General features: G+C 43.4%; 1 protein-coding gene across 1 annotated transcript in view; it reads left to right on the top strand.

Annotated features, from left to right (window-relative positions):
- LOC106611663 (large neutral amino acids transporter small subunit 3) overlaps window positions 1-13659 on the top strand; it is a 35688-nt gene that overhangs the window by 17139 nt on the left and 4890 nt on the right. The window contains exons 6-11 of the mRNA XM_014212110.3: window positions 8543-8635; window positions 8809-8942; window positions 9154-9269; window positions 9512-9658; window positions 9810-9845; window positions 9919-10036. Coding sequence (XP_014067585.1) covers window positions 8543-8635; window positions 8809-8942; window positions 9154-9269; window positions 9512-9658; window positions 9810-9845; window positions 9919-10036 — 644 coding nt within the window. The remainder of the gene's footprint in view (window positions 1-8542; window positions 8636-8808; window positions 8943-9153; window positions 9270-9511; window positions 9659-9809; window positions 9846-9918; window positions 10037-13659) is intronic.

The raw sequence follows: 13659 nt of genomic DNA, 5'->3' as shown, positions 1-13659 counted from the left end.
CATCACAGGGCTAGCTATTTAGACACCCAGCAAGTTTAGCCTTCACCAAACTCCGATTTAGTATTAGAAAAGTTTGATTACCTTTGGTGTTCTTCGTCAGAATGCACTCCCAGGACTGCTACTTCAATAACAAATGTTGGTTTGGTTCAAAATAATCCATTGTTATATCCAAATAGCGGCGTTTTGTTCGTGCGTTCAAGACACTATCCAAGGGTGACGAAGGGTCACGCGCACGACGCATTTCGTGACAAAACATTTCTAAATATTCCATTACCGTACTTCGAAGCATGTCAACCGCTGTTTAAAATCAATTTTTATGCAATTTTTCTCGTAAAAAAGCGATAATATTCCGACCGGGAGTGGTGGTTTTCGTTCAAAGATAAAACATGGAGTCAACTCGTGCACGAGTCTGAGTCTCACAGTACTGTGACCAGCCACTATCCAAACGTGCTAATGTTTTTCAGCCAGAGCCTGCAAAGCCACGATTCAGCTTTTTGCCGCCTTCTGAGAGCCCATGGGAGCCGTAGGAAGTGTCACGTAACAGCAGAGATCCCCTGTATTGGATAGAGATAATCAAGAAGGGCAAGAAATTGTCAGACAGGGCACTTCCTGCATGGAATCTTCTCAGGTTTTGGCCTGCCAAATGAGTTCTGTTATACTCACAGACACCATTCAAACAGTTTTAGAAACTTTGGAGTGTTTTCTATCCACAGCTAATAATTATATGCATATTCTAATAGTAATAATCAGATTAAATCGGGTACGTTTTTTATCCGGCCGTGAAAATACTGCCCCCTAGCCATAACAGATTAAATAACATGATCATTACACAAGTGCACCTTGTGCTGGGGACAATAAAAGGCCACTCTAAAATGTGCAGTTTTGCCACACAACACAATGCTACAGCTGTCTAAAGTTTTGAGGGAGTGTGCAATTAGCATGCTGACTGCAGGAATGTCCAACAGAGCTGTTGCCAGAGAATTTAATTTCTCTATCATAAGCCGCCTCCAACATCTCTTTAGAGAATTTGGCAGTACATCCAACCGACCTCTCAACCACAGACCACGTGTAACCACGCCAGGCCAGGACTTCCACATCCGGCTTCTTCACTTGCAGGATTGTCGGGGGGGGGGGGGGGGGGGGGGGGGTGCTGCTGACGAGTATTTCTGTCTGTAAAAAAAAAAAAAAAAACTTTTATCGGGAAAAACTTATTCTGATTGGCTGGGCCTGGCTCCCCTGTGGGTGGACCTGGCTCCCAAGTGGGTGGGCCTATGCCCCCCCAGGCCCACCTATGGCTGCGCCCTGCCCAGTCATGTGAAATCCATAGATTAGGGCCTAATGAATTTATTTCAATTAACTTATTTCCTTCCATGAAGTGTAACACAGTAAAATCTTTGAAATTGTTGCGTGTTGCATTTATATTTTTGTTCAGTATATTTGGCCTGAATGCAAAACCAGGCACAACTCATTACTTGTCTAACACCATCCCTACCGTGAAGCATGGTGTTGACAGCATCATGCTATGGGGAGGCTTTTCATTGGCAGAGACTGGGAGACTGGTAAGGATAGAGGGAACAATAAATGGAGCCATATACAGGCAAATCCTTGATGAGAACCCGCTTCAGAGTGCAAATGACCTTAGACTGGGTGGCAAAGATTAACAGGACAATGATCCCAAGCATACAGCCAAAGCAATGCTGGAATGGCTTCAGAACAAGAATGTGAAAGTCTGAGTGGCCCAGCCAAAGTCCAGACTTGAATCCCATTGAAAATCTGTGAAAAGACTTGAAGATTGCTGTTCACCGCCACCCCCCATCTAACTTAACAGAGCTTGAGAAAATCTACAAGGAAGAATGGGAGAAAATCCCCAAATCCAGATGTGCAAAGCTGATCCAGACATACCCAAGAAGGTGCTTCTACAAAGTATTTACTCACATTCTATTCATTTGCTAAAATGTCTAAACATGTTTTCACATTGTCATTATCGGGTATTGTGTGTAGATGCGTGAAGTCTATTTAATCTATTTTGAATTCAGTTGGTCACAACAAAATGTGGAATATGTCTGGGGGTACGGGGGTATGAAGGCACTATCTCAGTCATAGTGAGAACGATTTACCTCAATGTAGCTATCAGCAAAGTCAGATCTAGTAGGGTTTTTTATTTATCATTATACAAACTAACAGTTTCTGGAATTTTGTGTTTTTTTCCCCATCAATTATATAGCATTATTACAAACAAAAAAATTCACTGGCCTAACTGGGCAACTGATGGATAATTGACTGACCCGGAAGGTTAACAAAACCTCCCCAGGCCCGCAGCAGCCCTGTATGTTGAGCCAAGCAGTATTTTCAAATACTATTTTCAAATAACTAGGTTAAATGCATGGGAGTTTATTTGAGTCAGTGTATTTGGGTATTTTGAAACGCATTGAAATATTCAACTACTTGTCTTTTCAAATAAAAGATATCTGAATACTTCGAATGTATGTGAAAGTAATTGAGATATTTAAAATAGTATTTGAACCCAGGTCTGACTCTTATCACTGAAAAAACAATATAGGTTTTGGCCTGTTTGTATGATGTGCCAACAAGGTGTTTTTGCAGCACAAATGAAAGACAATTACCCAGTATTGATTGTTGAGTAATATGGTGGTGGTCAGCGTCATAGAACTGAGAAGACAGAGAGTGTTGTGTCTGGAAGCTATTTGTTTGTGTGTGTAATGTGGCGTATGCACGTCATATGATATGGGGCACCTTGTCTGTGTTTGTCTTGGGCAACCAGTGTGCTATTATTACCCTACTGAAGGGCTGTGTTACCGTATGTTAGTCAGGTGTTTAGCCTTTTTCCGTATGGAAATTGTCCCACTTGTGCCTCCCACCAATCGTAAGCCCTGACTTGTCACACATCCTCCTCTGCTCCGCCCATCCACCTCTACCCAAAACACACAGGGGCGCCCTGCCTCCCTCCCTCTCGTCTCAGAGCGTTTTTTTCATTGTCACACATATACACCATTCTTGCTAGACATTGACATTCACTCTTCTCCATTTGTCCCTTTCTGACCCCTCTCTATGATGTCTCTGTTTTTCCAAGCGGTTCTATATGTGACAGAGATTAATATCTGAGCCATAGAAAGAGACTCTAATAGCAACAACTAAGATGGTTTGCTAATATAACTAGCATTGTGTCTTTAGGTTCTGGACAACGAAAGAAAGATATGATAACCAATAGAGCAGTAGAAAATGATGGTTAATGGCATGAGGAAGTCTTTATAAAATAATATTTTCCTCCATGTTTCTATGGTTGGATTTTGGCTAGGCTACTCTAAAGCAAGGTAAGACATGCCTCGTTATTTAAAGTAAAGTGAAACGTTCAGGTTTCAAACAATTACATTGCCTCAAGCTCCCATTACAAAGTGGTGGGTGGTGCGCTGATAGCCTGCCTACTGTTGGCTATAGCCTATGCACTGGAATGGGAGTCACACATTAGTTACGAGTTGAGATTGAGAAATACAAATAGTAGCTATTTTTAGTCGTGGCCATCAAAACAGTTTTTAACTTGTGATTTCCAATTTAAGAATTTATTTGTTGTGCTATGACTGGGCTAACAAAAGCACTTTTCACTCCAGTACCCGCTTTTTTCCCCCCAACTGGGCTCTGTATGCTGTGCGCATGTGATAAATAAGATGCTTGACAACTAACGAAAATACACATGCGCCTATTTTAATTCCACTAAATGTATGCAAATTAGACCACTGAATCATGACCGGTCAAATGCATTTTCGGCCACTAACCGATTAACGGTTAACATCCCTAGTTAAAGGGGTTATATTGAGTTACGGTTGTGTTTAGGATTGGCTGGTGGACAATTGGCATTTCATGCTATGTATAAGAGTAGGGCCAGGACTTTACCAGGAAAACACTAGACTATAACTAGGGCCTAGAGTTGTTTCTGGTCAGGAACACCTCCTGGCCAATTTTAAGCGGTCTGAGGCTTTCCTGAGACTGAGCCGGCAGGTGATGGCTGCTCAGCTGTTCCGTTTTAAGATCTCCTATGGCAACCGCCACATTCCTCCCAAGCCCTTCCCCACTGTGTCTTGAGAGAGACAAACCGACAGATGTGGACCTGAGAAAGAGAGGGCAGATGAGACAGAGAGGGGTTTTAAAACAGGATCTCCAGAGTATTTCCTGGTCAGGTTATATGGTCAGGAAACCCTCCTGGGCCTACAGAAGGGGGTGTAAGATAGAGAGCGGAAGAGAGTACTATCAGCTGTTGTTTAGTGCTTCCTGCTAGGGGTGTGAATTTTTTTATGAAATTGGAATACTTAATGTTAAGAAAAATCCCAAACTGAAAAACAATTAAAATCATAGTGCAGTTATCACAAAACATATTATTTTGCTTGTTATAGGCTATAAAGGCCTAGGAAAAGAGGCGAACTTTAGGCTACTTTGGTACATTTCCAAGGCATGCGAAACAGATTACCAAGACACATGCTCACCACGTTTTTTTTGCCTCCTCTCCCTCGCGCTGTCTCGCTTGGGGCTTATTCATTACGTCGATTCTGTTGCAAAACATTTCTTAAACGGAAGCAAACGGCACCAAACCGGGAGGGACATACCTAAATTTGAAATTGAGGTACATGTATGTCCCTATAAAATCCATAAATTTGCCCGGGAAATCACGTTTTAATAGAAAAACAACAACATTGGATGTTCTAAATTCACAACAATGCTTAAACCACATCAGGAGACCACTTTTGAGGTCAAAAATCGAGAGAGAAAAATGAATTGTGCACGTGTGCACCAGCCAGAGACCTTTGTTTGGTTGGTTAGCAGTGTTTCTGTTTCCTGCAATAGCAGAGTTTGCAAAACAAATGGCAACTGGATTGGTGCAAATAATGTCATTCAGCCGGGTAGGCATAGGCTACTTTGTAGTTCACCTTTAATTGAGAAGGTTTTGGGGAAACCTTTTCCATCTACCAGCAGGTGTTTATCATTAGCATTATTGCTAACGGCTACACTGAGTGTAGATTAGACATACACACGCACCGCACACAACACACACAATGGCCGAGATGCTTGTAAATTCGGATAGCGACCCATGCTTTGAGTCATGTTGGTGCTAGCAAGATAAAAAAACAGGCTAGATGGTGCCTAGGTATCAACAGCCAATCCAGTAGGAGCGGGAAACTTTAGTGAGCTTTGATTGGTCAATAGCAATGAGTTGTCAGAGTATTTGCATAAAGTTCAGCTTTCCCCAACTTTCACGTCCCTCCCATTCTCCACATCGCCCAACGGTCCCTGCCCACTTAGCTTCCTTCATTTGAAAATGAATGGGCTTCCGTTGTTTTATCGTCCCCAACGTGCTATGGATCTCTTGTGAAAGACTGGGGCGTTCCTGTGCCATTTCAAAAAGTTGCAGGAAAATGTCTTATGATCTAACTTGGGCAAATTAATACATTTTCTAATTAAGTTCAATACATTTTTTAATATTGTTGAATTCTGTTTTAATGTCAGGGATTCCGTGATTCTGGCTAGAATAACTTTTATAGGACCCTAGTATATGGTAGTACAGGTGCAATGCTTAACCATCTGAAAGGCATGCACGGTGAGACCCAAACCTTTGCTGGCAGCAGCGTAGCTGCATTGTGAATTCACATGGAATGTTATGGATTTTTCTTCACGTTTGAATGGAAAACCGATGCAAAAATGGCTGTTTAAACGTTAAGAAAGATTGAAGAGGCCAACCGCTGTATATTCTCTTTCTTTGGGGACCCTAACATCGACTCAACTACACGTTTTGTCTCGCTCACACTCGTTCTTCCCTGTCTATTTCTCTCAGACACATTTACACCCATATTCTCTTTACACAGATGTGCTTTTATATATATATATATATCTATATCTATCTATCCTGGAATGCATTTTCAAATCCATGTCAAATTTCCAGTAATTCACATGTACCTGACAGACTGTATGGTCTGTCAGTAAACCAGCTACACTATACAGTGCATTCGGAAAGTATTCAGACCCCTTCCCATTTCCACATTTTATTACGTTACAGCCTTATTCTAAAATGGATTAAATTAATTTCTTAATTTGTAGTTAAAAGTTGTAGAAACTTCAAGGATGATCAATGGAAACAGGATGGACCTGAGATCAATTTCCAGTCTCATAGCAGAGGGATACTTATACTGAATACTTATGTACATGTCATGTGCACACAAAAAAATTAACTTTTTACTTTGTCATTATGGGATATTGTGTGTAGATTAAAGAGGGGGGAAAAGCAACCTTTCCAACAAGTCAGTTCATCAAATTTCTGCCCTGCTAGAGCTGCCCCAGGTCAACTGTAAGTGCTGTTATTGTGAAGTGGAAACATCTAGGAACAACAGCAGCTCAGCCGGGAAGTGGTAGGCCACAGAATCTCACAGAACGAGAACTCTGTGTGCAGAAGCGCGCAGTGTGTAGAAATCGTCTGTCCGAGATTGCAATACTGACACAAACTGCCTCTGGAAGTAACATCAGCACAACAACTGCTTGTCGGGAGCTTTATGAAATGAGTTTCCATTGCCGAGCAACCGTACACAAGCCTACGCGTCGGCTGGAGTGGTGTAAAGCTCGCTAGCCATTTGACTCTGGAGCAGTGGAAACTTCTCTGGAGTGATGAATCACGCTTCACCATCTGGCAGTCCGATGGACGAATCTGGGTTTGGCAGATGCCTGGAGATCCCTACCTGCCCTAATGCATAGTGCCAACTGTATAGTTTAGTGGAGGGGGAATAATGGTCTGTGGCTTTTTCATGGTTCGGGCTAGCCCCTTCATTCCAGTGAAGGGAAGTCTTAACTCTACAGCATAGAATGATATTCTAGACGATTCTGTGCTTCCAACTTTGTGGCAACAGTTTGGGGAAGGCCCTTTCCTGTTGACAATTTCCCTGTGCACAAAGCGAGGTCCATACAGAAATGATTTGTCGAGATCGGTGTGGAAGAACTTGACTGGTCTGCACAGAGCCCTGATCTCAACCCATCGAACACCTTTGGGATGAATTTAAACGCCGGCTGAATGGAAGCAAGTCCCTGCAGCAATGTTCCAACATCTAGTGAAAAGTCTTCCCAGTAGAGTGGAGGCTGTTATTGCAGCAATGGGGGGGTCCAACTCCATATTAATGCCCATGATTTTGGAATGAGATGTTCGTCGAGCAGGTGTCCACATACCTTTTGGTCATGTGGTGTCGGTCATTCCTGTCTGCTAAACACACGTGTTTCCACTGACCCTGGCTGTCTAAACAGGGATGTCGTGCTTGAAGTATATGTGTTAAATGTGTGCTCTATGGGCTCCTGTCAGAGAACCAGTGGGAATATCTCTTCCTGCACACACACACACACACACACACACCACACAAACAGACAGGTGCTGAGACACTCTGTCTCACTGTGCTGTACAGTTAGTCAACAGGAAAACGTTAAGACTGCCATTTAACATGGCTAGAATAACTTTACTTTGACGTTTGTAAGAGATACTAACTTTCATCTATGTGTTTTTAGCACATGGCCCATGGCATTCACAAAATCTGCCAAAGATCATCCTAGTATATCTGTACTTTTACACGTTGTCTGCAACGCCAGGATGGGAAATATTTGCCTTCTTGGAATCCATCAATGAGGACGGGTGTTTCAGGTGTCTTTTACTAGTCCGGTGTCATGTCGGAACACGGCCAGGAACACGGCCAGGAACAGCTTGCTGTTGTGCCAGACCTGACTCCTCTGACCTGACCCTAGGGAGACCTCTAGGCTCCAGCAACACACCAACCTGGTGACAAAAAGATCACAACTTCCCCTCGCTCACGCCGTCACATTTCACTTTCAGTCGGCACGAGTACTACTGCTCTTGGGAAGAAAATATTGTGTAAAAATATTTCCCTAAACTCCCAGAGATTTCAATTATGCAAATAACTTCAATGGGCATCTTGACTTGTTGAAACTAACGTTAAGTTTGTGCTGCAAGATGGCTCTGTAGTCTGCTCTTACAAGTAATCATGACTATCATAGTGATCAATTTGGGATGAGATCCTGAACATGAAGAAATTATCAACTTTTTTTAATCGAAGGACGTTGACACTGCACGTCAGTGTCGCTGTTATTCGTTTATGAATCGTTGATGTATGGTTGCTAATAGAGAAAGTCTGTGCTGAGAATGGCCTAGCTCATGAACAGTACTCTTATTGAATGGCATTGGGTCTAAAACAATTTTTAATTATGTTTCCATCCTTCTGTCTATGACATGTCTATTATTAACTTTATTAAATGATAGGAAGACGTTTTAGTGTGATACTTCCTCTGCCAAAGTGATACTGTAGGCCTGTTTTACTCAATACCTTTGTGCCCTCTGCTGGTGAAATTGCATCACTGCACTCCTAAAACACAGCCAAACAAGACTTTACTAGTACTGACTGTCTGTGCTCTCACTGTATCAGTGTGTGTTGATATGGTCAAATTGTCAATGTTTGAGACTGTTCGTAAATATAATTCTTTCTCCCTCCAGCTACCCAACATGTTTGGCAGTCTGAGCTCCACCATCATGTCTCTGATGATTGGCTCCTACGCCTCCTCCGCTGTCACCTTCCCTGGAGTCAAGGTAACCATGATGGATGCACATTTGCATGTTTGTCAGATATGAATGCATATTTGTTACCGTTGCCCCGTAACACTCATACATATAGAAAGCACGTTCAATGACCTGGGTGTAAGCCTCATATTTGTACTATTCTATACAAATAACACCCCATTTTCCCTTTGTCCCTCTCTAAGCTGATCTATGATGCGGGTGTGTCGTTCCGGGTGATCATGTGGGTGTGGTCGGGTCTAGCAGGCTTAGTCTTCCTCAATTGTTTCCTCAACTGGCCAGTGGAGGCCTTCCCCACGCCCGACGAGGTCGACTACAGGTCAGTACAACAGTAAAACAACGTCAGATCACAAAAGAATGGCTATTACAATATTATCATAATACTTCCACAATGCTAGAACAAGACAGTAAACTTGATCAGGTTACTGTAGTACTAAGAGTTAAGTAGAAATACAACAGTTACCATACTGACATGCAACATAAGAGGTAATAAACAACTTTCTCCTTTGGTTTCTTTTCCTCTTTAACAGTAAGAAGTTAGCGCTGACTTATCTGTCTGGGGACCATAAGGGTGTGGGAGAGAGGTTGAGTCAGAAGAATGGAGGCCTGAATGACTCCACTGAGAAACTCCCAGCTGACACACAGAGTGAGTCCAGAACACACACCTGAAAACACAACAGCTCTTGCTCACAAACACATCCCATAGACCCATATTAACTGTCTGCCTTCTCTCTCTCTCTCTCTCTCTCTCTCTCTCCTCTCCTCTCTCTCTCTCCTCCTCTCTCTCTCTCCTCCTCTCTCTCTCTCTCTCTCTCTCTCTCTCTCTCTCTCTCCTCTCTCCTCTCTCTCTCTCTCTCTCTCCTCTCTCTCTCTCTCTCTCTCTCTCAGATGCCATCCCATTCCGTAGGTCGGTGTTCTCGCCCATTTTCCTGTGGAGTCTGGTTACCATGGGGATGACCCAGCTCAGGATAATTTTCTTTATGGGCGCCATGAACAAGATGCTGGAGTTCCTCGTCACCCACGGCAACCCTCACGGTGAGTAACTGACAAACCAGACCAGCTGGCAGTCAACTGACAAACCAGACCAGCTGGCAGTCATCTGACAAACCAACACACTGTCATGACTGGGCCCTATTCCCTCCATGTAAATGTGTTCTAATCAAGTTGTCCTCCTTTCTTTCCTCAGCTTCTGGGGAGTTGATCGTCGAGGCAAAGAAGAAAGGTGAGAAATGTCTCCTGGTGAAAGTGACATGTCCTTGTCATGTGTGTCTAAATGTGTGTTCTCTCCTCTCCAGTGAGTTTCTACTCGTCCATTTTTGGCACCCTGCAGCTGCTCTGCCTGGTCACCTGTCCTCTGATTGGCTACATCATGGACTGGAGGATGAAGGAGTGTGTGGCAGAGACAGAGAAGAGGTGTGTGAGAGCGAAAGTGAGAGAGCAGTGTGAGAATGACACCATGACATTCCAGGGGGTCTCTCTATTGGGCATGTATACGTGAAGTTTTTATGGGCCTACTAGTAAAACGACACAAATGAATTACCTTTATGTGGCATGAACACAACCAGTCATCATGTTTTCATCTGATTGTCAAACAAATCACTTCAAAAAACTGGGCTACCTGTTCATGTTCGTCCACTTCAAAATAATTCTCGCATCCAAACAGTGCATGTGCACTCGGACCGTTTGATGAACTGAAATATACATTTGTTACAAAACACCCAAAAGTGTGCTTAATGACTAGGCCTACATTAATTGATGCATTTTGCTGCCAAATGTACCTTTTTTGTAGACTGAAAAGTTGGTACACCTGAAATGGGTCTGAAACTGGCCAATCATACACTAGGCAACAATGTGTATGAACTTTAACACTCATGAACATATGCAGACTCCAGATACAGCTGCTTAAGATAAAACTGCTAACACAACCATTTAGAAACGGAGCCAATTAATTGATAAGGCCATTGTAAACATTAAAATATTGGAGATTTTTATTTTAGTGCTTGCTCCTGTCGTGTCTGGACTATCATTAAATGTGAAGACTTATTTTATCAATTCGATTCTCTAGGTTTAATTATTACGTGATTAAACTAAACATGTAAACATTAACTAGGAAGTCAGGGCACCACGGAAAATGTTGAGATTTAGAGTTAATGTTTTCTGAATTAGTCTTCTATTAATGAAACCCTTTGGAAATCTGCACGAACCCTAGCCTAAATTATGAATCAGCGATATACAAATTGGCTTATTTATTTACTAACTAAATAATCACACACAATTAAATAAAACAAACAGTAGATATTTGGGTTACTACATGATACCAAGAAAAAGTCCCTAGCGGACGAAGCCAATATGACGGCTTGATAAACAAAGGAAAGGGGTGGGGACTGAGAGAGAGCGGGAAAGACAAAATGGATTCACTACACACAGTTGATAATTATAGTAATTGAAATGCTAATCTTTTGCACATGGACGGCCGCTCAATCGAGAATAATTGCAATGTGTATACAGTGAGGGGAAAAATCAAATTTATTTATATAGCCCTTCGTACATCAGCTGATATCTCAAGGTGCTGTACAGAAACCCAGCCTAAAACCCCAAACAGCAAGCAATGCATGTGAAAGAAGCACGGTGGCTAGGAAAAGCTCCCTAGGAAAAACTCCCTAGAAAGGCCAAAAACCTAGGAAGAAACCTAGAGAGGAACCAGGCTATGAGGGGTGGCCAGTCCTCTTCTGGCTGTGCCGAGTGGATATTATAATAGAACATGGTCAAGATGTTAAAATGTTCATAAATGACCAGCATGGTCAAATAATAATAATCATAGTAGTTGTCGAGGGTGCAACAAGCACGTCCGGTGAACAGGTCAGTTCCATAGCCGCAGGCAGAACAGTTGAAACTGGAGCAGCAGCACGGCCAGGTGGACTGGGGACAGCAAGGAGTCATCGTGCCAGGTAGTCCTGAGGCATGGTCCTAGGGCTCAGGTCCTCCGAGAGGGAGAAGGAAAGAAAGAATTAGAGCGAGCATATTTAAATTCACACAGGACACCGGATAAGACAAGAGAAATACTCCAGATGTAACAGACTGACCCTAGCCCCCCCGACACATAAACTACTGCAGCATAAATACTGGAGGCTGAGACAGGAGGGATCAGAAGACACTGTGGCCCCATCCGATGATACCCCCGGACAGGGCCAAACAGGCAGGATATAACCCCACCCACTTTGCCAAAGCACAGCCCCCACACCACTAGAGGGATGTCCCCAACCACCAACTTACCGTCCTAAGACAAGGCCGAGTATAGCCCACAAAGATCTCCGCCACGGCACAACCCAAGGGGGGGGGGGGGGCAACCCAGACAGGAAGACCACGTCAGTGACTCAACCCACTCAAGTGACGCACCCCTCCCATGGACGGCATGGAAGAACACCAGTAAGCCAGTGACTCAGCCCCTGTAATAGGGTTAGAGGCAGAGAATCCCAGTGGAGAGAGGGGAACCGGCAAGGCAGAGACGGCAAGGGCGGTTCGTTGCTTCAGCCTTTCCGTTCACCTTCACACTCCTGGGCCAGACTATACTTAATCATAGGACCTACTGAAGAGATAAGTCTTCAGTAAAGACTTAAAGGTTGAGACTGAGTCTGTGTCTCTCACATGGGTAGGCAGACCATTCCATAAAAATGGAGCTCTATAGGAGAAAGCCCTACCTCCAGCCGTTTGCTTAGAAATTCTAGGGACAATTAGGAGGCCTGCGTCTTGTGACCGTAGCGTACGTGTAGGTATGTACGGCAGGACCAAATCGGAAAGATAGGTAGGAGCAAGCCCATGTAATGCTTTGTAGGTTAGCAGTAAAACCTTGATCAGCCCTTGCCTTAACAGGAAGCCAGTGTAGGGAGGCTAGCACTGGAGTAATATTATCAAATTAGTTGGTTCTAGTCAGGATTCTAGCAGCCGTATTTAGCACTAACTGAAGTTTCTTTAGTGCTTTATCCGGGTAGCCGGAAAGTAGAGCATTGCAGTAGTCCAGCCTAGAAGTAACAAAAGAAAGTATTTGATCCCCTGCTGATTTTGTACGTTTGCCCACTGACAAAGAAATGATCAGTCTATAATTTTAATGGTAGGTTTATTTGAACAGTGAGAGACAGAATAACAACAACAAAAATCCAGACAAACGCATGTCAAAAATGTTATAAATTGATTTGCATTTTAATGAGGGAAATAAGTATTTGACCCCTCTCAATCAGAAAGATTTCTGGCTCCCAGGTGTCTTTTTATACAGGTAACAAACAGAGATTAGGAGCACACTCTTAAATGGAGTGCTCCTAATCTCAGCTTGTTACCTGTATAAAAGACACCTGTCCACAGAAGCAATCAATCAATCAGATTACAAAGTCTCCACCATGGCCAAGACCAAAGAGCTCTCCAAGGATGTCAGGGACAAGATTGTAGTCCTACACAAGGCTGGAATGGGCTACAAGACCATTGCCAAGCAGCTTGGTGAGAAGGTGACAACAGTTGGTGCGATTATTCACAAATGGAAGAAACACAAAAGAACTGTCAATCTCCCTCGGCCTGGGGCTCCATGCAAGATCTCACCTCGTGGAGTTGCAATGATCATGAGAACGGTGAGGAATCAGCCCAGAACTACAAGGGAGGATCTTGTCAATGATTTCAAGGCAGCTGGGACCATAGTTGCCAAGAAAACAATTGGTAACACACTATGCCGTGAAGGACTGAAATCCTGCAGTGCCCGCAAGGTCCCCCTGCTCAAGAAAGCACATATACAAGCCCATCTGAAGTTTGACAATGAACATCTGAATGATTCATAGGAAAACTGGGTGAAAGTGTTGTGGTCGGATGAGACCAAAATGGAGCTCTTTGGCATCAACTCAACTCGCCGTGTTTGGAGGAGGAGGAATGCTGCCTATGACCCCAAGAACACCATCCCCACCGTCAAACATGGAGGTGGAAACATTATGCTTTGGGGGTGTTTTTCTGCTAAGGGGACAGGACAACTTCACGGCATCAAAGGGACAATGGACGGG

Source organism: Salmo salar, chromosome 09 (genome assembly GCF_965601325.2).
Source record: "Salmo salar chromosome 09, fSalSal1, whole genome shotgun sequence".
Taxonomy (NCBI): domain Eukaryota; kingdom Metazoa; phylum Chordata; class Actinopteri; order Salmoniformes; family Salmonidae; genus Salmo; species Salmo salar.
Note: the sequence above shows the minus strand (reverse complement) of the source record. Positions and strands in the feature narration are given on the sequence as shown.